At 37.9% G+C, this 27,159-nt stretch overlaps 2 protein-coding genes across 3 annotated transcripts in view; both read left to right on the top strand.

The window, feature by feature from the left end:
• Positions 1-14,304, top strand: part of serpini1 (serpin peptidase inhibitor, clade I (neuroserpin), member 1) — a 25,310-nt gene extending 11,006 nt beyond the window's left edge. For both annotated transcript variants that reach the window (XM_015378256.1, XM_015378255.1), the window contains exons 2-9: positions 1,362-1,663; positions 2,718-2,948; positions 3,138-3,332; positions 7,523-7,727; positions 9,964-10,061; positions 11,615-11,701; positions 11,802-11,891; positions 13,253-14,304. In XM_015378256.1, coding sequence (XP_015233742.1) covers positions 1,384-1,663; positions 2,718-2,948; positions 3,138-3,332; positions 7,523-7,727; positions 9,964-10,061; positions 11,615-11,701; positions 11,802-11,891; positions 13,253-13,329 — 1,263 coding nt within the window. In that variant the 5' untranslated portion in view covers positions 1,362-1,383 and the 3' untranslated portion in view covers positions 13,330-14,304. The remainder of the gene's footprint in view (positions 1-1,361; positions 1,664-2,717; positions 2,949-3,137; positions 3,333-7,522; positions 7,728-9,963; positions 10,062-11,614; positions 11,702-11,801; positions 11,892-13,252) is intronic.
• A 2,661-nt stretch (positions 14,305-16,965) lies between these two features.
• Positions 16,966-24,600, top strand: LOC107086961. Its single transcript, XM_015378267.1, has 7 exons — positions 16,966-17,128; positions 17,556-17,685; positions 20,379-20,472; positions 20,631-20,761; positions 22,216-22,358; positions 24,061-24,258; positions 24,334-24,600. The coding sequence occupies exons 1-7, from the start codon at positions 17,118-17,120 to the stop codon at positions 24,449-24,451; spliced, it is 825 nt and encodes a 274-aa protein (XP_015233753.1). The 5' UTR covers positions 16,966-17,117; the 3' UTR covers positions 24,452-24,600.
• The last annotated feature ends 2,559 nt before the right edge of the window (positions 24,601-27,159 follow it).

Genomic DNA, 27,159 nt, shown 5'->3' with positions numbered 1-27,159 from the left:
TTTTTTAGACTTTAGAAACTCAGAAGCTGTTCAGTATTAAGACCGATACAGGCCGATACCGATAGGGGGCCGATTATATCGTGCATCCCTATTTTAAAGCCATGCAGAATATTATTACAGATTATTAAAGTTAAGATTATTCAAACAAATGTTACACAAGTCTCATGTTAGACAAAGAAAACATACATTAATTTAAGTCGATGAAAACATTTAACAATGGATAGCAATGGAGGAAGCTGCAATGCGTGGCTGCCGAATGCAAGAATGAAGCAGCGTATGCATGCACGTATCTGCTGATAATGATTAAAGAAAAAAGCACTAATATCAAAAATATAGGCAGATTGATATATCTGTCCATCTCCACTTTTTCATTTTTCAAATCTAAAATAATTTCTGAACAAGGCTCCATGATTTTGATAAATCGTACGTAAAAATGCGAAATATTTGATTTGAACATTACTTTCTTGTTTAATCAAAACATCTTTTTGAGCAAATAAAAAATGCAAAATATTTTATTATTATTATTTTATTATTATTACTATTATTATTACTCTTATTACTCAAAATTAAGCACTTTCCTCTGCTTGAAAAAAAGCACAAATATCTCAAGCTGAAGCAAAGCTTTATCTGAAAATGAAGCTTTAATCAAGATTTCTAAACATCAAGAATAATTAAAATTTTCCAAATTCACATGACCTTCAAGCTTATGATAAGTTAATAGAAAGGTCTGTCTTATAGGAAGTAATGTTTTAAATGGTTTAATGAACTAACTAATGCTACTAAAGGCATATACTATCCACACATATTCTTTTGATTTTTTAATATAATACCATTTGATTGTTTCCCTGTACTTTCTTGGTTCATAGTTTTCTTAGTTTTTAAAACATTCTTTTAAAATGTAGTTTTGTGATTTACAAATTGTTATGTTTTCTTGTTAAATTTTCTTCATTCTTTTTACCCCGTTTGAATCTTCCTGCGGGATTTAAAATGGCAGAATGATTGTCAGACATTTCCTGTTTCGCTGCTGACCTTCAAATATTCTTGTTCCAATCCATATTCCTACTTTCTCCAATTGGTGGTTTCCCCAAATCCTCTTGTCCTCCATCTGCTTTGTAATTATCCTCCTTTTTTCTCTTTTCTAATTTCTTCTCTCTGCGGATTCACCTCTTAATCCTGCCTTCATTTCTCTTCTCTCCTATTATTAATCTGTCCCTTCTACAAATCATTTCTTCTCACCAACCCTGACATCTTTTTGAGCGTCCGTCCCATTCTCTTTTCTCCCTCATCTATCTAGCTATCTATAGATCTCCTATATGTCCCAGTCATTACATCGTTGTTTATATTCCTTCTTTTTTTCTCAGCTGTCCTGCGGTCTGCGCTAAGATGTTGAACCTGGATATTTCGTCCCCGCTTCTCCCCCTCCTCCTCCTGCTCTCCATCCTGTTGCCGGGCTACGGTTGCCGGGCGGCGGACATTCCAGAGGACACCACATCGGAGTTCTCGGTCAGACTCTACCACCAGCTGCAGGCAGCAGGGAGTCAGGAAAACATCATTTTTTCCCCTCTGAGTGTGGCTGTTGCTCTCGGCATGGTGGAGCTGGGAGCTGGGGGGGCTTCGCTGGAGGAGATCCGAGAGGCTGTGGGATTTAACCACATGCTGCCGGGTGAGATAAACTGAGAAGAATCACACTCAGCAGGCTGAGAGAATAATGTACCTTACTGTATAGTTGAAGGTTCAGATGTGCTCTCAGACATTTATTAGAATTCAAATTTCAAATAACATGAAGGGAGTTTTTATGCATTCTCAACTCAACTATGTTTTTTCAGGTAAACATATTTATCAATACTTATGGTAAATTTTAATTTTGGATAAACAGTTTGAAACTATTTTACATTATCCAATATAAGTCTAACAGCAAAATAGAAAGTTATTGATTTTATTTTTTCTAAAATGGTTTTCTGTAAAGAAAACACCAATAAATATCTTAATTTCATCATCAAAAACTGATTCAGCTTAGATAAAACATCAGTCTAATGAAGTAACAACAGTTTATAAAAAAAACACTTATAATCTTCCCAAGTTTTAGGGATCCTTTTGCGGTTGCAATCCACATTATAATACTATTTACTCTAAACAAGTTGAATATTTCCATGGCACAAACTTTAAGACTTTTGAAATTCACTGTGTTGAGTAAAATAGTTATTTAATCTGATTCTTCACCACGCAGATGCTGTGTCTGCAAGAAAGTTCTCTCACCTCAGCATGCTGAATGCTTACATAGCTGGTATAGTTTGCAACATTAACCTATTCTCCTATTTATTCTGCTTGTAAATAGTTGACTGTGTTTAGAGTGTTGCACCTTTTAGGCTAAGAGGATAAGGCGATTGAACATAAACACTGAAGTTCGCAGCAAAGCACACTGTGGATTTTACAATTATCACCTCCATATAAATTAGAAAACACAATAAAATTATACAAGCATGTAAATACAAAACAGAGATGGAAACGTGTTTCAGTACATTAATGGAAGGTGAAATAAACAGCAGCTGAAATCCTTACTGAACGAATCATCTGCCTAGATAAAATAATGTTTACTATAAAAGTGAGTCAGTTTGGAGACTCTGTGTATTTTTTGTACTTTAAATATTTTTTATTTATGGCATTAAAATATGTGTGTACAATAGAGTCAATGTTTGTCTCTCCTGTTCTCCGTACAGGCCTGGAGTTCTCTTTGCTCCAGAACTTGACAGAGGCGCTTTCCGATGATGACGCTCACTACGTGATCCGCTTTGCAAACGCCCTTTTCCTGCAGGAAGGCATCAGCTTTAACCCGGAGTTTCTACATCTGATGAAGAAATATTTCCGAGCCGAAGTAGAAAACGTGGATTTCAGCGAATCCTCTGCAGTTGCTGACCGGATCAACAACTGGGTGGAGAACCACACAGAGCGTAAGGGAAACAGATAGAGAAATAGATAGGGGCAATGAAACAGATACAGGCAGAACTGTTTTTATACATGTTCTACTTTATCTAAAAAAAAAGAATTTGTATCAAGTCTCATTCTTTTCTATTTCTTTGTCTTTGTTGGAAAAATACCAAATGTAGGTTATAATTGAGTCTAAACTTTGTTCCCTGTAGGTAAGATCCGCTCGCTGCTGTCCGCTGAAGACTTCAGCAGCATCACCCGTCTGACTCTGGTGAACGCCGTCTATTTCCGAGGCTCCTGGAAAAACCAGTTCAGGCCAGAGAACACCAGGACCTTTTCCTTTAGCAGAGACGACGGCTCAGAGGTTCAGACCCTGATGATGTATCAGCAGGGAGACTTTTACTATGGTGAGCTATAGAAGTGCATGTGTCTGTAGATATTAGTGCAGAGAAAATGTACCTTTACCTCACCTCCTCTTCAGTGTGATTTAAATCGCTGATCTAAGATCTGAAATATTGATATTTGCTGCATACTTAGAGGGAAAAGTGCATTTTTTTTCCACTGGGTGAGGTCTCCTGACCTGGAAAAAAATGCAGACATGCAAAAAAACTCTGTGTATGAATTTTTAATTCGGAGGTCGGTTCTATACCAGATCAGAAGGTACCAACACTTCTGAAAATAAGAACTATTGAAACTTTCTATTAATATTAATATTACTACTGTGGTGATAATCTTTAGTCACATCTTTTGATTTTTGATTTTTTGCTGGTAAGAATTTCCATTTGAAAGCTACACTGCAGAAAATGTGTAAATAAGTTATTTTCTTCTTAAAATAATTGCATTTTTTCTTGAATTGAGTAGGTAATACACTTTGCCAATGGAACAAGACAATTTACATTTAAAATAAGAAAAAAAATTTGTCAGGTCTTATTTCAAGTGCATATTATCTAATTATCTTATTTTAAGATAGTAAAAAAAACCTAATTCCATTGGCAAATCATCTTATTAACCTACTCAAATTAGGGGAAAATACACTTAATAAAAGTCATATTTACTTATTCTCTGATAATTTTTGCAGCGTAATTATTCCCATATCTAATCTATTTTGTCCCTTCAGTACTTCCAAAAATAGCTGCATCACATCGTAGTTCCACTGCAACTAAAGTCGGTTTATTTCAGTTATTTTGGTGCAATCTGCATGCGGGGGCAGAGCCACCACACTTTCCCGATCCAGAAAGATCCATCATTTGTGCTCCTCTGGTTAGCACCATGTGTGGGAGTGGGTGTGAGAGCGGCGAATAGGGACAGCTCCTTGGGGAGAAGGCTGTGTTTGCCATCTCATCTTACTGCACAATAATACTGAATGACTAAAGTTTTTCGGTTAAGTCACAACCTGAAACGTAATGAGAGGTTAACCTGCTCTGCATTAAGCTGGCGTGATCAGCCTCTTATTATGGTTTAGCATTTTTGAGCTTATGAGATTTAGTGCAATGGCTCATGGAATTTTCTCTGCTTTGCTTAAAAAGGGGAAGATGTGCCTCTGTTTTCTTTACTGATATTCTTATTACTATTATTCAAAATGAGGACTTTGACCAATTACAACCATCCAGACTTTTTCCCCCCCCATGGTATTGCAAAGATTGTTGCAAATTCATAACAAACAGAGCAACTAAATAATCCCATTTATTGAAATATGCACGGCATTTGTTACGTTCTTCATTGATCCACCTTTGACAGCAGATTTACCCAGAAGTCTTTTTAAAAATGAGGCCACAATCTTAGAAATCTGAGGCAGTTTAACCCATTATTCTTTGCGGTACATCTTAAACTCCATCAGATAGGATAACAGATGTCCAGACACAGCCATTTTCAGATCTCTTCAGAGATGTTTGATCAGACAGCAGTCTGTACTTTGGCTCGGCCGCTTTAGGATATTTGCAGTGTGGTTCTGAAGCCATGCTGTGCAGGTCTCTGCAGACAGCGCGAAAGCCTGACTATACTTCATTTTTACCTCGTCCTGTCACTGGTACAGCATGATCCGAAAATAGTACAGAGGGCAGTACACCAAATAATCAGTGGAAAGTTAGCGAGAGGACGGCAGAGTTAACAATTGAAAACATTATTTCTTTTCCCATTAATTCTATAACTTTCAAAGATTTAGACTGAATAAAACCATGAGGTTTTCTCATAGGGGTCAAATTATGAGTTTGCTTTTAATTCGAAACACTAATTAATGTTTATATGATTTAGAGTCTTATTATTAAACTCTCTTGACTTTCTCTTTTTTTTTTGTTGCTGTCTTTCTTCTGTGTTCAAAGGTACATTTTATTTATCCATAAAAAGTCTGCATTTGTTTTTCTGTCATGCTGAAAAATAAACCATCACCCCAATCTCAGTTCCATAGCACTCTGGAACAGGTTTTCATCCAGGCTTCCTGTTTCTGCTGCTGAAAAACATCCCCATAGCATGATGCTGTCACCACCATGCTTTACTGTAGGAATGTTTCTGCCCTGCTGATTAGCCGTGCCTGGTTTCCTCCAAACATGACGCCTGACATTAACACCATAGAGTTCAATCTTTGTCTTGTCAGATCAGAGGATCTGAGAGTCCTTCAGGTGGTGTTTGGTCAGCTCCAGACAGATATCCATGTAATGAGATTGTCGAACGGAACGTTCTCCTCATTCCACAGGGGAATCATGAAGCTCATGATTCCCCTGTGGTCACCTCCTGTATACGGCCCTTCTCCCCCAGTCACTCCGTTTAGACAGCTAGGAGCTCTACAGAGGCCTGGTGTTTCCAAATCTCTGGAACTTCAAAGCATCAGAATATTTTCTGCATGCCTTCCCAGATATGTGCCTCTAGCGGAGGTGTCAAGTAACAAAGTACAAATACTTTGTTAATACTTAACTAAATACTTTGCTTAATTAAGTAGAAATTTAGGCTATCTATACTTTACTGGTATAATTTATTTTGAGACAACTTTTTACTTCTACTCTTTACATTTTTTTTGCAGTTATCTCTACTTGCCACCTTCTTACATTTTAAAAATAGACCAGTTCATTTTCTTTATGGCCTGTTGGTGTTAAAAAAAAACTAAAACCCATCAAAGTGATTTGTTTTATCCAGACTATTAATTTATTTGTAGTTGGACTTGATAAAGCAACAACTTGTTCACCACATATCTAAATAAACGTTTTTTTCAAAATTATGCGAAGTAAAATTTGACATTTTGAAAATTAAATATAATGATGTTATAATCCAGAATTTTAGAAAAAATATTCCTTTAATAGAATAGTGCAGTAACCAGTATGACGTGTTAAGCTTCTGTCCTTAACATTTTTTCCTGCATTACTTTTACTTTTACACTTTAAGTAGTTTTAAAAATGGTAATTTTACAGTTTTACTTAAGGAAAAATGATGCTGATGATACTCTAACTTCTACAAACATTACAAACTTTTACTTGAGGAATATAAATAAATCCTTTTTACACCTCTGGTCTCTGTAGAATCCTGTCTCTAAGCTCAAAGGACATTTCCTCAGACTCCACACTTGCTGTTTGCTCCCAGACCTCCTCTGTCTACTGTGTGACCTTATATAAACAGGTCTGCACCTTTCTTTTCATGTCCAATCAACTTAATTCACTAAGATGGACTCTTTTTACACTGTAGAAATATCTCAAGGACGACCAGTATGACCCTCAGCTGTTTTAAGCTTTGTGGCAAATTCTGTGTCTACTTATGTAAATCTCATAAACGGCTTGTTTCACATCATCATAATAGAATATTGTGTGTAGTTTAATTCAAAAGCCTTTGGATTGAGGCTCTGATGTATTTAAATGAGGAAAAAGAGCAGCGCTATGAATACTCTCCTTGGCTGTAGGTGTCGATCCTTTTTGGTGATTCCCTTCAATCATTTTTTGATTGCTCTGTAACTAATCAATGAGTAGAAAACTGAAGTTTCTGCTTCGGTACCAGCTTCATTTTATACGTTTGGAAACTCCAAAGATCAGTGTTTGGTTGGCAGCTGTTCCTTATGGTGTTTTTTTTTTTTATCGGAAACCCTAAACTACTGAGTATTCGTTACCATGGGGATAGAGCAAGATAGACCTTTAACAGTCAAATTTTCAGGTGGTTCTTTTTATGCAAAATCTGATGTCCCTACCCAGTCCAGAATCTGCCTGTTTACACAGTTTATTGCTTCAATGACATGATGATGATTTCCCAGAAAAGATAATGTTTGCAATTTAAAAAATTATGATGTTAAAAATAGGATGCATTAGTAATTGTAGGATATGTCGTAAAAGATTCTTCTTTTTTTTTTTTTATACACTGAGCATCTTTAACTTTTTAATGCTTTTTACAGTTTGCTGAATTTACTCTTTTCATTGCACATTTATCTTAGCTTTAATTGTGGTTGTGATACAGAACTTAAGATGTTTACAAATGACCTCATACCCCAGCAAATGATTTTTGAAACCCCCTACCAGCAAGATGTTTAAATCTGTGGATGTTTCTCCTCATTCTGATCCCAATGCATGTCTGTTGACCGATTAGGTTGAGCTGATATTTCAGTGACCAGTTTTTTTCTTTCAATCAGGTGAGTTCAGTGATGGATCCCAGGAGGCAGGCGGTGTGTACCAAGTGCTGGAGATGCCCTACGAGGGAGATGACATGTCCATGATGATCGTACTGCCTCGGCAGGAGGTTCCCCTGGCTTCCCTAGAGCCCATCATCAAAGCACCGCTGCTAGAGGAGTGGGCAAACAATGTCAAACGGCAGAAGGTGGAGGTGTACCTGCCAAGGTGAGAAACAACATATAGACTCACATTAAAACTAGCAACAAAAGTATGATTCTATCCTTTTACCGTTTTTTAAGTTCTACCCATTGCTTTCCCCTGGCATGGAAACCATTTTAAAATATTTTTTTATCCATGTTTTCTACATCTCATATTTTTCTAGAAACAGAATTTCTTTTTTTTTTAGCAAATATTGTTTTATATGGTTCTCCATTCATGACACCACAGAAACATCCTAAAACAGCCTTGAATATCTGTTCATCCTGAGCCTTTCAGAGTGTATTTTATAGGATTAACAAAATGTTTTCCACTACTTTAGAAATAATAAGTTGACAGACAGACAGACAGACAGACAGGCTTGGACTGGTAATCTGTGATACTGTGCATTTGCCCGGTGGGCTGGTCTTAATTTCAGCATGCGAGGGCCGGTCCTCCTTAAATCATACCGACCCCATCAATCATTCTCTGGCCGAAGCGCCTACCTGTGACAGTAAATAACTCAAGGAGCTCAAGAAGTAAAACAACGTTAACTACCTCAATGATGCATGCAGTATATATAGCCCTTCCTTGTCATCCACATCCTTGTGACAGTTGGCATATGGGGTAATTTTCTATTTCTTCAAACTGTAAAAGCAACAGTCCTTGCAACAATCTAAATAATAATAAAACTAAAATGCTTTCTTTAAACCAAACTACGATGTTCCTCTTTTATTTGGCGAATTTATGTTAGAATATTTAGCAAAAATATGTTGTGGTGCATGATGGGGTTTTGCATCTAAAGGCTAACGTTTTCCGTCTTACATGCGTTGTTGCCAGGTTGGGATGTTTCCCTATCTGGCAGTTTAGGATGGCTGTCTATGGGTAAAAAATGTTTTTCTTTAGATTTATGGCCTAAGAGATCAATAGACTTTGGTTAAAATTGGGAGACATTTCGTATATTGAGGCAGTTTATGAACATTTTTGGGGTGGAAAACGTGAGTCTGTGACATTTGACAAACCCGGTGATTAAGTTGTAGATCTAGTATGTGCGTAGCAGCAGTCACTTTCGCGTAGAAGTCTTTGTGATGGTTGTCGTGTGATGCTTGAAGATAGATTAGGTAATCCACAATGTGTTTTCATATTGTGTTTCACCTTTTGAGACGGACGCGTTTGGCTGTGCTTCTATTTTTTTTTGGGGGGGGCGGTGCATACAGTAGGTGGATCGGTGTAGAGTGAAAAATGCCAGGGCAGAAAATCGTTCCCAGTCCGAGCCTGGATAGATAGATACAGTAGGTATGCATTTTCGAGCTCTAATCATCAATAGAAGGATTATTAGTTATACACACAACAGATTGCATCTCACTAGAGACAGAAAAGGAAGAAACCCCCTGAGCAAAGATGGCCACAACAGGTACAGTTAGCAGTTTAATACACGTCCTGCAGAGCAGTAGTACCCATAACTCAGAGCCTACTGTCCTGCATGTTTCAGATGTGTTGTTTCAATACAAATGATTCAGATGAATTTATTACCTCCTTAGGATCCCATTAAGCACCGCAGAAGCTTGTTAGCAGAGTGAGGACATAAAGTAGAGCGTGTGGCACAGCTAAAACATACAGGACATTGGGCCCTGAGGACCATTTTGTGGATGATTATGCAAAACGGAATCTGTGGCAGAAAAGTAAAACTGCATAATATACCGCTGAGAATAATCCACTCCCTACATTATACACGGCGGAGGTAGCATCAAGCTGAGAGGATGCTTTGCTTCCAGCAGGCACAGGAAGTCTAATCAGAGTCGGTCGAATGAGGATTAGAAATTTAAGAGATAAAATCAGAAATAAAAGCTTTGAAGAATGCAGAGACTTCAGGCTGGGACAGATTCACCTTCCAGCAGGATAATGACCCCAAATACTCACTCTGATTTCATTTATGATTATCAGATCTACTGTCTTATTGAATAAGGTTCATTTAAAAACTTTCTTTTCTTGAAAAAAAAAGGTATTTTAAATGTTTCATGTTTTGTTTTTTGATGTAAAATAAAGAGATGTGACACCAAAGTAAAAAGGGAAGAAATCTGTTTGCAGGCAAAGCAGCAGTGCATCATATTCCTTCTATTCAACAGCTACTGTTTGTGTTCCATGCTCTAAAATCATTGAAATCCGTGTGACTACATCCTACTTTTTATCATCAGTTTTCCTTTGTTACCTTGATAATCTCAGCTATAATCCTGCATGACTTTTACTAACTAACATCCACCTTCAGGTTTAAAGTGGAGCAGAAGATTGATCTGAGGAGCATCCTGCAGGAGCTGGGAATTACAAAAATCTTCAACAATGACGCCGATCTCTCTGCTATGACAGGTGATGCACGTCACTCAATTCATACTCAGAATCCCAAAAACCTGCTGAGGCCTTTTAAACCACAACTGTTCATTTGAATAACAACCACATAGATGCAGACATAAATACTAATGGTAAAGCTGGTAGAGAGGTAGAGCAGGAGATAACATTTTCAAAGAAACCCCAGTAGCTTTCAGTGAGTGGGCAGTTCAGAGCTGCCATGTCAACCAGTAAAAATAGATCCTCAAAGAGAAGCTGAGTCAGAAATAAGAAGGAATATGTAGATATTTTCACATCAACACTAGAAAGAAGAACCTTTAATTTGTCACGCACTGGTAACATTAATCCTGCTGTTAAATTCAGCTCACTCCTTTAAGGTGGAAAAAGAGGGGATTACATTGTAAAGCCCTGTCTTTAGACAGAATGGCGACTTGTGCACGTACCTATTCAAACCTCTTCAGCTTGACATATACTCAGAGGACGGGGCAGATAAGAGGAAGGCCACTTAACTCACTTTCAGTCTCCGTGGAAATAATTAGGCTGTAACCTGTGAGCAGAAATAATGTCTTGATGTAATCTATCTGTCTGCTTGGAAGTGTTGGTTTTACTAAAACACACTCAAGACTAGTGTGTTGTCATCCTTTAGTTAACCCTTTATAGGGCACTCAGTGAAATATATTAAAAATCAAGATTTCAAACCAATAGTGTTATTGGAATCCGGGAAAAGACCTTATTACCTTTGTAACATTCAATAAATGTGGATATTTTGATGGCAGTGTAATAACAAGAAACACCAACATGCCCGAATATATTAAGAAAAATAATAAAAGTGAAAAAAACACTTTTTTTTTTTTGGTCCAACATAAGCTTAGAGAGATTAATGCTGATACTGGCACTTACATTTTTTAGTTTATAAGCCTAAATATAATTATTAACTAGGCTTATTAACTTTTCAATAAGTTTTTTACCTTTTTTTTGTTGACTTGTTAACTTTTTTTCAGCTTAAGTTACAGTAGGTAATATATCATTCAAAATACAATAAAAATAAATAAGTAAATAGATTAAGATTCTCTACTTTATTGTCATATGCACTTTACTGCACGCAAACTGGGTCTGTAACACACAGGCATCATTTCAGGGGTTACTTTGAGCTACAGGCAGGGTGCCCTGGTTACAGGTGTCCAAATGTTGAGGTGCGCTCTGGGGTCGGGAAAATAAAGTCTTTCATGAGTGGACGAATCCGAAATGCGTTTCTGTGCCATATCCTCTCCTCGTTTCTTTGATTAGACTATGTAAATTTACTAGTCTGCTGCCTCTTTACTCTGCGACCAATAGCTAGCCTGACGTTGTCATGACAATGTAACTTTTGGGAACTTGTGATGTTTAGGCCTCAAAATAATTAAATTAATATCCAAATACATGTAATAGTAAAATAGAATATTCATAAAAAATGTATAAATTGTTCAACGCATTTTTTATTTATTTGCTGCAGCACTCCACTTCCCGCAGTTATGTCATAGTCTGCATATAAAGATATTATAAAAACCTTTTTGTGTGTTCTGTGTGTTTTGCAGATGGTAAGGACCTGTACATCGGAAAGGCAGTGCAGAAGGCTTACCTGGAGGTCACAGAGGAAGGTTCAGAAGGAGCTGTTGGATCTGGTATCTCGTTTTTTTCCCCCTGTCCTGACTTTAGAAATGCATATTTTGTGATCGTGTAGAACAGAATATAAACAAACTCCCCCCTCTCTTTCTCTGTCAGGAATGATTGCCCTGACCAGGACTCTGGTGCTGTACCCGCAGGTCATGGCGGATCACCCATTCTTCTTTGTCATCAGAAACAGAAGGACAGGTGCATATAAAACTAGATGCATTATTATGAACCCTCGTGTGGAGAACATTCCAAAACTATTCATGTTGAAGTTATTAATCTTTTATCATTTCACAACAACAAACCTTTGAAGTATTTTACTAGATTTGAACATTATAAGCCAACACAAAGAGGTGTCAGTTTAGGAATTAAATCTAAAAAGTTGTCTTTATTTCAAGGCCCTTCGACCCCCATTGCTCATAAGTAAAATCTAGCGTTAGTATTTGCCTTCAGATGGAACGTGGGTTAAATCGTCACTTCTGTAATTAAATCTCTCCAAGTACAGCTGTACTGAGCAGACAGTATGGACAAGGGTTTACTGTTTACTGTTGGTCATAAAATAGAAATACATAACATAGATGAACCTATAGATGAAAGTAAATACATGTTAGAGTGGTCTATCACAGAAAATGAATCAAATAGTTAAACCTCTAGCACAGAGGTCACGGATTAGCGGACCATGGTCTGGATCCGGACCCACCTGCTGGCTAATCTGGACCCAACCTGATTTAAAACATTTATAAATTACTGCATGTTGTCCGATGACAGTGTCTAACCCCGAAATCCCACATCCTCCGTCTGGGTCAATATGGGTGAATTGGAACAGAGGCGCACTCGTGACATCACCACATGCCCAGCTCCTCTAGAGCTCCATTTCACCTCCTGTTTTTAATACTCTCTAGATAACAATAAATTCTTCCTTTTTTTCATTTAGTGGGGGAATAAATATTCACACAGTCAGATAAACACAAATCAAATGAACATTTTGCAAAATAAAACAAAAAAATCGCCATCAGAGCAAGTAGTACTATGCCAAGAGAGGGCTCCTGCAGACGGGCTGTGGTTAGCCCTGGCTGCCAGTAGCCTTGGAGGTCCGCTGGTTGCCGTTGTCCTCTCAACTTCGGAATTGTCGGTAAATGACCTTATAGTGATGCTTTAAAGTATAATATTCTCGCCTCAAATTATCTTAAAACATATTTTTATTGAACAACAGCAACAGAAAAGAGAACTTTTAATTGAGCTCTCCATTGAAAGCTGCTGCTGCCGCAATGCATGCTGGGACAGCTGTCAATCTCAAGAACGGACAAGTGTGCTCTGATGCATACTCGCTAAACAGGGAGGACCGAGAACAACATCCGGGGACTTTGTCTGTGCTCGGTCCTCTCGTTCTTGTGAATTGGAACAGTACTAGGGCTGAGGTTGATGACGTTTCACGAGTACACAAGCACATAAGAATGCACAAGTACACATTGAGAAACGGCCCAGGTTTTAGAAAAATATCAGTTGTTGACACAAATGAAAGCTCCTTTTGATATGTTTTTATCTGTGTGTTTGTTTCTAAGGCTCAATCCTCTTCATGGGAAGAGTCATGACCCCCGAAGTCGTTGACCCCTTCGACCCAGACTTCGACTCCATTTAGTCGACACGGACGGCCGCTCTATCTCTGCAAATCAAATCTTGACATCATAAATGCTACCTATTCTCTATCGCCACCCTCAGCTGTATTTTATACTCTTTACAAAGAATATTATCCTATTAGTATATGATATAGAAAATATGACATACAGCATAGTGTATGATGTTACTGTGTTTTATACTTGGAGCTTTAAATTCTTGGATACAGACAAGCAGGCAAAGATTGATGTAAATATTTGGGAGTAAAGTGCGGTTTGTATGAGCACGGACACACTGTATGTAATCCATGCATCCCCCTTTAAGTTCAGCTCAGCAGCTTCTGCTCTTTACTCACTTGCTAAAAATCAAAAGGCACATGAAATATAACACTTTAAGAGCGACGCTACTGTAACATTCTTGTACGATTGGCATTGTGTTCTGTGTACATGAATATGCTTACTATTTATTGCAGATTGAACTGCGAGAGCTTAACCTTCCTAAAAATATCTTAGTATCTTTGCATCGGGACGATTTTCTCTCTGATGTAGGAACATGGTTAACTACTGAAAAAATGACTATGCCTTATCATATGCGAATGGTTCATTGAGCCTGCGCTTGGCATCTTACAGGTAGGCCGAGGGGATTTTGTAACTAGGCCATGTTACCATGGAGACGGAGGATGCAGGTAGATCTGAAATCGTTTGGATGTACAATTTGAAGGAAACCGTAACACCAGCTGTATTGATTATTTTATCTGACAAAACATGAATGTGTTTTCTTTAAATCTGTCTCTCTCTAAATATATATATATATAGAGATATATAACCTTTTGTGTGTGAAGATTATGCTTTTGTATTGCTGAAGGACACTAGGCTTAAAACAACATGGCTTGAAAGTTACTTAACTGTTAGAAGAACATATAAACTTCTGCTATGTCTGAGCTGGGTTATTTGAATAAAATTAGGAAATGAGAAAAAAATCAATAAAAGGCATTTTTTCTAAAAACATATTGAACTGTATTTTTTCACGAAATCAGAACGGTATTATCCTACCAAAAATCCCAGGAGGGACGTAACCCAACTCCTTAAAACAAACAAGCATCCAAAAAGGAGGAGGTTAATTTAAGCATTTACAGTATTTTAACCATGAAGTTCTAGATGTAAGAGAGTAATGTAATGCAACAGCTGCAAAATGTATCAATACTAATATCACCCGGGTCCAATGTGTGTTTTATCAAGCAGCTTTCATGTTGAGGAACTACAGCTGTTTGATAGGAGGTAACGTTTCTTGTACCAGCTGGTATGAGATTTTTAGCTTCTGTCTTATGTTCCTATCGTTCCTCTTACAAAAGGCTATCTAAAGTGCAGAATGTAGACATGGAAAACAAGAAGGTTGTTCGAGCAGAAGCGACGCTGCAGTAAGTTGAGTTGTTTGATCCATTCAAATATATATAGACTAACAGAAGGATTTTAAAGTCTGTTCTCTGAGATACAGGGAGCCAGTGGAAGGTCTTCAGAACTGGGCTGATGTGCTCTGCTTTCTTAGTTCTAGTGAGAACATGGGCAGCAGAGTTTTGGATAAGCTGCAACTGTCTGATGGACTTTTTAGGCAAAACCTAATGAACATGCTGTTGCATCAATCAATTCTACCAAAGATAAATGCATGAATTAGTTTTTCTAGATCCTGCTTGGGCATTTGTCCTTTAATCCTGGAAATGTTCTTCAGGTGATAAAAGGCTGACTTAGTAACTGCCTTTATTAGCCTCTGAAGGTTCAGACCGGAGTCCTCATGACACCAAGATTTTGGCAACAATCACTGGTTTCTAGCTCTAGTAGCTGAAGCTTTGAGCTAACTTTCGATCTCTCCTCCTTTGGTCCAAAGATTATTACCTCAGGGAAAATTATGGTGCATCCACATATTAAGCATCTACCCAAGGCTCTGATGGGTTCATAGTCACCTGATGAAATTGCGATCTAAAGCTGAGTTTCGCCTGCATAGTTTTGGTTACTGATCTTGTTTTCTATAATCTGAGCTAAGGGGAGCATGTAGATGTTTAATAGGAAGGGCCTCAAAATGGAGCCTTGAGGAACTATGAATGTTATTTTGCTGATATCAGATTTAAACCAGTCCAGTCCTGTACCAGAAAGGTCGATCCAGTTTTTCAGGCGCTCCAATAAAATCAATGATTAATAGTGCTCAAGCTTTGTATAGAAGCTGAGTACATGTAAAGTTTAACTGGTCTCAGTTAATCTCATTCACCCACTCCATATCCTACCAAGCAGTGATGTCCTATGCTCCCAAAACCACAGTCTTCTAGAAAGCAGCATTTCAAGGCCACCCATCTAGCCTGGCACCCAGTTTGGATGTTACAGAATACTAATGTTCCTCATTGCAGGGGATGGGCAGTAAAGAGGAAGGCTTCCTGTAGCTTTTCTGGGTTTAGCCCAGCTGAGCCCGTGGATTCAAGCCTCAACCTTTCTCCCTGGCAAGCTCCCAGTCTCCCTAATCCAGATTAGATTGGGCTCTTTATTTGGTCTGTTTTGTTTGGATAACTGAATTTAATTTAATCATATCCTTCCCTGCAAAACAACTTCCCCAGGAGGTCCAGGTGTTGAAACTATGGACAACATAGATCACAGGGGTGCAAAATAACAGTTCACTAGAGGATACGTTATGATGATTTAAAGGAGAGGGGTTCATAAGGATGGGCAGCCCACTTGATTTTAATCTGCTCAGTGTTGTTATTGGAGTTCTTTGCATGGGAAAAAATGTCCATAAAACAATACAGTGTTTAAGTCAGGGCTGCAACCGACAATTATTTTGTAAGTCTGTCGATTAGTTAATTTATCAACTATTCTTTCAGTTTAAAAGGGATACCTCAGTTAATAATATATGATTAGTAAATCAATCATAATAATCAAATTACTTGTTTAAGATTATAACTGAAAATAAGTTCATAACTGTATTTGGTTTCATCTTGGACCAAAGGTCAGACCTGCAGAGTAATATCTGGGGCATTTAGCAGAGAAGGCTGTCGGACAAACCTGATGAGAGCTGATGAGGTGTGAGGAAATGGCATTAAATCACATTAAAAGGTATACAGTAAACCGCTTTTATTATGATTAACACATGAAAATAAAAAACACGAGAAATTTGCTTCAGCATCTATTTCAGGACTGAAAACGTTTCCAGTAGGAGAGACTTCTTTAACCAACATGCTAACTATGCATTATGAACTAAGTAAATGGGTGATAAATTAGTTCAGTTTAACAGTTCCTTTCTTGAAAATAATTTTCAGATATATTAAATCAGATCACGTTAACATGCAAACATTTTATCATTGGAAAAGTCTTTCTTTTTATCAAACTGTTTCAGAAAGTCTTTGTTTGAAGTTCAATTTAGCTTAGAGTCAATTTTGTCCCACCATGACTTTGAAAAATCATTTAGTTTGTTGTGTTAAACGAATAAATCATAAAAAAGGAAAATAAAATTAAAAAAAATGTAGGGACTGAAGTTTTTCTTTTTAAGGTATTTTCAGATGGGGTCAGGAAAAAGGTGACCCTGATTGCCTGGCAACCGAAAGCTTGGTGCTTTTGTACAGCTTCCGGTAAGCAGCCTCATTCAGTGACAGCAGGTCCGCTCCGGTGTCAGACTCTGGGCCGTGGAGCTGATGTGACGGTGAACTTTCTCTGAGTGAATATTAACAAAGCCAACGGGCTCCATGGGTAACAGCTGCTTGGCTGCTGCGCTTCAGCGAACAGCTCAGAATGTTTTACTAAAGGGCAGGAGAGTCCATCACAAGGCGATTGGGACATGTCAGAAAGGTATGTACCATTCAGAACAAATTTGGATACCGGTAGTTTTCCTTTTTAAATAAATGTACAAAATATATTTAATAATTTTCTTTTCAGTTTTTATTATGGTCTGCAGAAAACAAGAATGATAAATTATAGAAACACCAGAGTCCATCTATCACCTGCAGACAGGGACTATTATAAGCTAACAGCACCTGCTCAGATATCCACTGGTGCCACGGCAACGGGTCCTAATCTGCATTGTCAGGCCCTGTTCACTGTAACTCTAACCACCCGGCCAGTGGTCAGGGTGTCCATCAGCACACACACAAGGCTTACATTACGATAACAGAGCATACAACTCTCATTAAACCAGAGAGGAAGAATGTGGTGGCGCACCATTCTCATCTCAGTTTTTTTGTTTTTTCATATTTCCTTTGTTTTTTTCTCCTGTCAGTTCTTCTGGTGTAAACACTCTCAGCGGAAGCTTTCCTAAATCCCACTCATCCCAGTATTCAGAGCTCGTTGTTAGACCTACACCTCTGTCAGTGGACCACAGTCCTGATTCTGGACTGGTTTCTACACCTGTGAGTAACACACACTAACTTCTGCTGCTAAGCTCCATATTTGCTCCTATGCTCTGCAGAATCTCAATAATAAATGTTGTATTTCCTAGATTTGACTTCACATATGGGGGATAATTATAGGCAGAAGCATGTGTGTGCTATGGGAGCTCCAGTTTTTCCTACTGTTCCAAACCTGTACATGGAAGTGGTAGAAAAGAGAGCTTTAATGTCTCTTCCAGGGACACCAGCAACCAATTGGTTCAGGTATAACGATGAAACTTCTTAGGAAGTCCAACATTCCCCATAATCACATCAACGTTGTGGATAAGTTAATTAAGTTCACACAAAAAGATGCAATAAATGCAAGCAGGATAGTCATCCTGGACAGTGACATCTCAGTTTTAGATTAAGGACAGTTAGAAAAAGACTTTTACAACAAACCTACACAAATAGACCAGTATTTGCAGTCTGGCTTTCATTACCCTCTTGGGCACAAGACTGAAGTCATCAGGACTCTATAACAGAGCAGACACCAGGGAGAAGGAGAAATTACACATAAGACAGGCCTAAAAACAATTGTCCTAACTGGGATTTTCTTAAAGTAGACAAGAAACCCAAACAGGACCACAGAGGTGTTTAATTTCTACACATGACGTCCCAGTGGCTTTCCAACCCCAAAGAAAAACAGCAAAGACTGCTTGACACCAACGATCCGGGTCCCTGACACAAACAGGGTAATATTGTATATGCTGTCATGCCTTTAAATATCAGGAGGACTGTGACCAGAGAAATATCAGGGAAACAAAGCAGCCATTGGCCAAACGCATGGCCCAGCACAGAACATCATCATCAGGCCAAGATCCAGCAGTTTACACTCATCTCTAGGCCAACAGTCACTCGTTAAGGGATGAAATGTTCTCATCCTGGATAGGGAGAAACGCTGGTTTAAAAGAGAAGCAAAGGAAGCTATTTTTCTTAAGAGAAACAATTCATCTTTAAACAGGGTAGGGTCCATCTGTCATTCTGTACAATACTGTCATTTCTATCAGGAGTCACTCCTCTGGAAACAAGCAGTCAGAGTAAGAATGATCGATCGTTAGGCATTTGGTCCTTGTTTGCATCGGAGCAACCAGTTTTTTGTGCAACCAGTTGCACAACTTTGCAAACAGTAGTGCTTATAAGGCTGGGCTCACTCGGAATTCTTTAGACTGAATGTGTTTTTGTCTTACATTTCAACAAATAAGAACCTGTCCAGATGGATTTGCTGCAATGCTTTTAATTTTGTAAAGGGAAACTTAGTTTTTCATCCTTTATACTGTTATTAACCTTTTTTTTATTTTATTCATTCATTGTTTTTCTATCTACAAGTTTTTTACTTTCATGCTGTCAACAGAAAAAGGAAAATTCATCACCTTTTTTTTTCTTTTTCTCTCCAAGTAGAAATTTTCCTTTTATATAACATCTACAGTATATAGATCTTTCTGCAGATCCTACTCAAAAGGCACGCTTTAGTGCAATTCATCTTTTGTCTCTTGCTGTGCCTTGCAAAGAGTGTGCACAACGTGTTTGGGTTTCCTAACACTTCCTCACTTTGCAAAGTCTGTCTCTTCTCTTTGGATTTTATGCAATAAACCAGCATGATATAGTGCCAAGCAAAAAGAAAAGCACACATGGAGTTTTAACTGACTATGAATACAAATCTGAACATTGTTTTTTTTTTTTACATTTACAATCAGCCCCATCGATTCTGTACGTCATTCTGCCACAAAATCTAGATTGAAGGCCTGGACATTCTAGATATTTTATATTAGCTCTGGCTGTGAACCTTCTTTGTAGCATCTGCCAAGTTTAATTTCAAAGACATGGACTCTGTTTAATGCTTAGGTGACTTTTGTACCTGAATGCTGCAAATGGATTTTATTGATTAAACCAAAAGGACTTTATATGCATGAATGCATCAGTTTTCTCAAAAATTGGTTGACATTTTATAAGCAATGTTTGATTTCTTTCTTTTCACTACTTTAAGCCACTTTTCGACAGTCAACAAAATAATCTATTTTCTCTCCTTTTTTTTTTTTTTAGAATATTTTACTGGTTTACTAATTTTATTCGACGAGATCAGGTGTCTTCGGACTGTTTTAGTAGTGTCCACTCTGTCAGCAGGTGTGCAGTGGTCAAGTGCACTAGGATCATTCCTGTGTCTGTGTGTTAACAGATGTGGGTGTGAAGTTACAAGAGTGAGTTTGAGGGGTGAAAAGGGTCAAACAAATGGATAGTCACAACTTCACTTACCACTAAAAACACAAAATGGAAAAAAAAGAAGGAATTTTTGTTGCAGGCTGATTCATGTTTCTTAAAATGTCCTACATTAAATCTTAAGATTAAGCAGCCTTTAGCGGCTCGACTCAGGCTCAAGTTAACAGGTCGCTGCTTGATAATTGCCTTTAAAATGGTGCATTGATTGTGCCTAATTGTGGAGTTTGGCTTTAGGGAAGCCATGGTACATTAAACATAAGTATATCCTCTTTTCTGTGTTGAATTTAGTTTAAATTTGGGTGAAAAACATGATTTACTGTTGAAATCATCAGTTAATCCCATGCTTTAGACTATTGTGTACTGGTTGTTTGTTGTTATTGATATTGATAATGACATGTATTAAAAGTGCTTCACTGAGACCAGCACATAACCTGCCCTTTTCCTCTTCTCCTTTACAGCTTCCTTCAAGTCGCTTCCAGTTTGTACCATGGCACCGCCTGGAGCAGTGCGATGTCACCGGCGACCAGCTGACCTGCCCCAGGGTTAGAGAAGGCATGTCATCCCCTAAAATATCTACAATGTTAATCAGCTGATGTAATATGTTTAAATATTGGTGGCTTATGGAGACTTTTATAACATCAGATATCAGAAATATCACAAAGCTGCAATTATAATTAATCAGTTTGTTTTGTTGTTTTTCTCATAAATAGGACCATCAGAGGAAGACCTTCATTTTAGAGAGGGAAGAGATTTCTGTTTAAACAGAGGAAGGAGAAAGAGGAGAGAGGAGGAAGGACAAAGCTGGGAGGAGAGATTGAAGGAAAATTGGGAAAACTGTCTGGTATGCCACAGGACGCTGCATTTATTGACTGAATTAGTTAGGATGTATAAAAAGCTGTAATAAATTCATCCTGCATTGTAGCTTCAATATTTATGCAATTTCCAACATCTAATGATTTCACATCATAAGATAACTCTGTCTGAATTTCAGTGTACCACCGTTACAGTATAGGCACTCATGCAGATTAGTCCCGGAAAAAAAAATCTTTGGCCTCAAGGGCATACCTCAACCTTTCCTCTTTACATAATTTCTCTCTATCGTGTGTCCTGTTTAATGTGTTGGTCTCTTTTAAAAGATGTGTAACAGGATTTGGGTCAAGAGATTAAGATGACTAATTAAAAGGTCAATTTTGTGGCTGATTAACTATTTCTGTCATGATATGGCTGCATTTGGATCAATGTCATGTAAAAATATCCACTGATCACTAGTGTTGCACCGATACCAACACCAGTATCGAGCAGGGCCCTAAAACTGCACTAAAATGGTTGTATTGGTATCGGCGAGTACCGACAAATATGCACCGATACCATTTTGAGAGCCAAAAGTACATTCAGCTATTGTCACCCATACCAGGTACTGTAGACAATAAAAAGTTCTACAGGATTCACTTTGTATTAGTCTTTTTCCTGCTTCACAAAGGTATGCAGCAGCTTGACAAAGCCATGATGGCAATTATTATACATCCAAGAAGTATGCAGTTCTTCATATACACACACACACACACAGATCAATTAGTATCGGCCAATACTGCACAGCCAGGTATCGGGTAACGGGGCTAAAAAATGACATTGGCGCAACACAGCTGATCACCCATTTCTAATTTTCCGTTAGAGGTTAGCAGCTTTTTTAAAAATACCTTTTATATTTCCAAAATTGTTTTATGTAATGAACTCTTTCAAGGTTTCAAGAAAAAGTTGCACTTCTTCAGTATATCTCAAACAGAGTAACAGAAAACGCCCAAGAATTATTTGGCCAAAAGGCTATTTAAGAACTGAGTAACTGTTTACTTTTTAAAATGATGTAATCAGACAGACATAACATAGAGTTCATTTGCAAATTTCTTTTCTTTCAAATACTATGATAAAGCAATACATGCTAATAAAACATTGGAAAGTAAATTTAGGCAGAAGAAACAATTAAAGAAATGTTTCTACACAAGATAATTTCTTACACTTTATAATCAATGCATGATAGAAGAGGGTCAACAATTTCCAATGACAATATAAACTTTTACTGTACAATTTATATACACCCCTCTTGTTTAGTCACTGTAAGACTATGAAGCTAAACTGAAAGATTAAACAAATTCCGGTTTCATCAATGCATCTTTACCAGGGCTGCCAATAAAAATGGAGGTGACTTAATTGCTTTCTTGCCAAAAAAAAACCTAAATAGAATAGAGAGAGAGGAGGCACTGAAACCTGCTAATGTCTGTTTTAACTGCCTCTCCACAGGAGCTAAATCTGTCCTACCAAGACCTGGGAGATCCCTACCAGAGGGAAAACTTTTTTCGAATCCTTCGACGCTTGATCCGTGTAGAGAAACTACAGCTGATCGACAATTCACTCACTGACCTGAGTTCAGTACGTCTGCCAAGGTAAAGCCTGCTCTGGTAAGAATATGTGATAACTCCCTTGTCTAGTCTCTCCAAACACACCGGATCACCGGCGAAAATTATTGGACATAAAAAGCACCAATGCACAATTAACACAGATACAGCAGCACGTCAAAATGTAAAAATGACAAACACAACAACATACATTTGAAGGCGTACAGAAGCCATTTTATAAATCCAATCTTCAATTGTTTATACTCTATTCGTTCATTAGGGTCCACAGATTAAAAGTAATGCAGCATATCCGTGATAAAAATATTCCATGATGAGAAAATTTCCCATAACATCCGGATGTTGACATCAGAAAAGTTAGTTGGTCATAGCTAATGCTTAGCACCTTGCTGATATTTACTACCTAATAATTATTTCCTCAGTTGTTAGCCTGCAATGTTTGGTAAGGTTCTTTACATCATCTTCTTACCTACAAGACAAAAGTATCTGCATCTTTAAATGACACGATTTTAGGCAGGGACAGTCAGTCCTTGCCAATGACGCACCGAGTAGAGCGATATTATGCCTCATAGAGTCCTGCTGTTATTGGTTAAGACCACATGGGCTGTTTGGCTTTGTAGCCAATGAAATAAGGTTTTGAACAAGCCAACACATGGCTGGGTTATATTAGGCTGAGCCGTGTTACTGGCTTGCATAAGAGTGAAATACACAGCTGGAAATGGATCAATGCTCGCAGCTCCAAGTAGAGTAATAACAATGGTCATATATTTTTTTAAGTTTGGACACTGATTTTGTTTTATTACAATGCCTAAGGCTGAAAAAAAAAAATACAACTCAGAAAAGGCACTGGGGCTTATTTTAGGTTGAAAAGGTTTATTCTTATTCTCTTCTATTACTTAGGAGAAATATACCGCCTTGCTTGATGAAGAGTCATTTTATACAGCAGTAAACAATTTTTCCAGACTAGGTAGGATTCCTGTAGGCATGTAGAGCACCATTTTCTTTCCAGTTTTCTAGCATTTTGCTTCAAAGTGCGCAGCTCTGCATTAAACCTGGGAGCCAGCTCTCTATTTTTGAAGTTTTTCTTTTTCAAAGGGGCTACTTTGCCTAAGGCAGTATGCAGAGAACTAGCAACCCTATCAACAACCCCATTAACAAAATTTAGAGTAAAGGAGGCCTCTTAGATGAGATGTGAAACGTCTTCTAGAAACGTCCAGTTGTCTAAACTGAAACTTTCAAGCTTCACCACAACCTGACTGAGAATCTTCACAGATATATTTAATTGAAGGTGTAATTAAAGAAAACAGCTTTTGGAGAAACCTTTTCATCCCTCTGAATTAAAGCAGAATCCATATTAGGCTTTCATGATGATCATTGCTCTTCGTGCCTGCCTGTATTTTCCTTTATCCTGTTGGTTATCAGATCTTATAGCTGCTAAAATTGTCTCTTTTTTAAAAGTTTATATGATTTGTCATGCTCTGTGCAATGGCGTAAATACCCCACCACGACTCTGGTGCAATAAACTGGAGGAAATGGATGAATTAATAATTTTGTTTAACTTTTTTATTCTGTCCTTAAAAAAATAAAAAATCTCTCCCATATCAGAAGCAATGTTCCTATTTTATCTGCTACCACATCCATTATATCATTTTCTGGGGCTTTTAGGACCCTTTATAAACATGATGAAGCTTCAGTGCAAACAAGAAGTCCTGTTTGTTTTTCGTCCAAGCAGGTGCAAAATGCTAAACCTGCATCGTAACCACCTGGTGTGTCTGCGTCAGCTGCCAAAGCTCCCAGCGGTGGAGCATCTCACTTTATCGGAGAACGCCATCAGCTCCCTGCGGGGACTGGGGGCTCTGGGGAGCAGCCAGCTGCGCTCCCTCAACCTGACCCGCAACCCGGTGACCTTCAGCCTGGACTACCGTGCACAGTGGGTAGAGAAAGGCTATAATAACATTCATCCCTTGGACAATATCTTAATTTGCTGCTTTTTCTCTTTTTATAGTGTTTTCTCCTGTTTGCCAAATCTTGAGGTTTTGGACGGCATTCCAAAGTTGCCAGGTGACTTGTTGCCCCTCCGAGTAAAGGGCCCGGAAACCAGCAGGATGTGCAATATTTTATGACTCTTTTTCAGACTTAATTCTGATATTCAATTCAGCTACATTTATAACGTGTGAAACAACACAGAAAACTTCTGTCATTTTCCTTAAACAACAGTCAGTGGAGAAACGATTTCATGATTCATTTAAATGATCAAAAACTGCTTGTGAGATACTAGATGAAAAATGTTAATTTGAGTGAATCACGTCTGAATTTTGCTTGTATTTTATAAGTGACATATTTTGTACTTAATAAAGATGTTTGTATAATAATTTGTGTAACCTTTAATCTATCTATTCATAGCATTTTACTAGTTAAAACAAAAAATTGGTCTTGGAGGTAAAAGCCAAAAACACAGAGAAAGAGATCCATCTCCTAAGTGATTAACTGGGATTTACTTTATGGATCCCAAGAAGTTTGCAGGGTGAAATGTTTTAGTGGAGTCTCCTCCCAAGGGGAGATTAACAGAAAACCTCAAAAAAGATGGAGGCAGTTCTGCTTCTAGCTCTTACTCCCAACTCTAAATCTGAACCCAGCCCCACTGAATAGAAACTATATATGAGCTGCTCATATTTAGATCATGTTTGTTTGGTCATAATTCATAAGCCTTGACCATAGGTGAGATTCAGTTCATTAAAGGAGAATTCCCGTTTTTAACACTTTTAGCCCATTTTCTGTAGCGTCCAGGATGAAATCGAATGATCGACACCAAAATTTTGACAATTGGTTCTGTCTCTGCTTTTTGGCTCATGCAGAATCCCCCCCTGGCTGCTTCAGAATGGCTTCCATAGTGCATGTCCGATAATGTCCTTAAAACAACCTTAAACGTTCTTTTTTTAAAATATGCTACTCACCGGGTCGTCAGCGCTGTTCAATGACGTTCCAAAAAAAGTTTCGTAAAGAAAAAACGTTCCTGTAGTGTTTTATTTAGCATTTTGTAAATCCCATTGAGTTCTGTTGGAATAGTCAATATCCCTCCGCCACCGGAAACGGAAATGGGGCCTGTTTACACTTAGTTGTAGTCTTTTCGCAAGGCCCAAGTGTTTCTGCTTCACTCTGTGTACTCCGACGTCGAGGTGCTAACGTCTCTGTTAAACACTTTAAAAAACTCTGAAAATGGAATACGAAAGGTGGATTCTTGAGGAGGACATATTGGACTTTGAGTTTGACGGTAGAGGATACCGTCGCCAACTAGTGGTCTGGAGTGTGCAACGCTTCAGATTCGAACCGGAAGCGGAAGTTTATAAGCGGTTGTGATGTATCGGAAAAAATAGTTCTGGGATTTACAAAATGCTAAATAAAACAAGACAGGAACGGTTTTTCTTCACGAAACTTTTTTTGGAACGTCATTGAACAGCGCTGACGACCCGGTGAGTAGCATATTTAAAAAAAAGAACGTTTAAGGTTGTTTTAAGGACATTATCGGACATGCACTATGGAAGCCATTCTGAAGCAGCCAGGGGGGGATTCTGCATGAGCCAAAAAGCAGAGACAGGACCAATTGTCAAAATTTTGGTGTCGATCATTCGATTTCATCCTGGACACTACAGAAAATGGGCTAAAAGTGTTAAAAACCGGAATTATCCTTTAATTGGTGCAAATATAGATCAACCTGTCTTGATCAGCTCAAATTCTTTCAAATTTACAGAAATTAGGTTTCTAATACATATGTACAGCACATATGAAACAGATTCATACTCATTGAAATGTTTTACATTTTGCCACTTAAACACTGCAAACTTCAAATGACACTAATGCATGATTAAAACGTGGAGAGAACAGGACACAGGATCTTCTCATATTTCTAAACACAAAACTCAGGAAAGTGTTATCTATATTGGTACTTAGTAATTCTATTTACCTTTGGTCTATTTTACTTAATTCTCCCAATTAGTAGTTCACTATTTCATCATTAAATCTCAGAAGGAAAGGGCCTGAGATACAGGTTCCCTTTCCACCAGAGCAACATCACTAATAATAAAACTAAAATGGAATGGTAAAAATTATATTATATTATTATTATTAGAATGGTACAGTCCAAGTCCCAACCTAGATCCAACTGAGTCCATACTTGATATTTAAGGCTATTGGATGCTGTTTCATCAGAAATTGATTCACACTTTCCTCTCTAGATGTTCAAAGCAAGTGGAGCTTCTCCCAGAAAGATTGCAGTTCTGAATTGACTGATTTTACAAAATATTAACTTTGCTAGGGTAAATATAAAAATATACATCACCTTATTCACAGAGACAAAAAAAACTATTCACACACACACCTAAGGAGAACTGTAGAGAAGACAATTAATCTGAATGTCATGTTTTTGGACTGTGGAGAAAGCCAGTGTACCCAGAGAGAACATGCAAACTCCATGCAGAAACCCCCGAGCCAGGAATTGAACCCCAAACCTTCCCATTGTTCCACTGAGCAGCCCATGTATCCTTCCCCTCCTCTTCATGTATCCTTCCCTTCCTCTTCAAATATCTGTATATTTTTGCATTGGTCAGTAATATAAAATTCCAATAAGATACTGTTTTTGACACAAAGTGCTATAATTGGAGGAAATGTGTGACAGCTCATAGGGGGAAGAGCGCTTTGGTGACCTCCTGTATATTTCCATGATTTAAAATAGTAGCTGGGTCAGATGACATAAAATGAGAAATACAGGACATCCTCTTTAGAGACTTATCAAATATTTATAGTTCAGACTCCTTTGGATAATGGCCTCTCATGT

This window comes from Cyprinodon variegatus, unplaced genomic scaffold (genome assembly GCF_000732505.1).
Source record: "Cyprinodon variegatus isolate N-32 unplaced genomic scaffold, C_variegatus-1.0 Scaffold168, whole genome shotgun sequence".
In the NCBI taxonomy this organism is placed as follows: domain Eukaryota; kingdom Metazoa; phylum Chordata; class Actinopteri; order Cyprinodontiformes; family Cyprinodontidae; genus Cyprinodon; species Cyprinodon variegatus.
The sequence above is the reverse complement of the archived record's forward strand: the minus strand, read 5'-3'. Positions and strand labels throughout refer to the sequence as shown.

Coding starts and splice junctions, on each gene's coding strand:
- LOC107086961 (XM_015378267.1), top strand. Junction 20,473..20,630: donor CTGCCCCAGGGTTAGAGAAG/GCATGTCATCCC, acceptor TCTCATAAATAG/GACCATCAGAGGAAGACCTT. Junction 20,762..22,215: donor AAAATTGGGAAAACTGTCTG/GTATGCCACAGG, acceptor GCCTCTCCACAG/GAGCTAAATCTGTCCTACCA.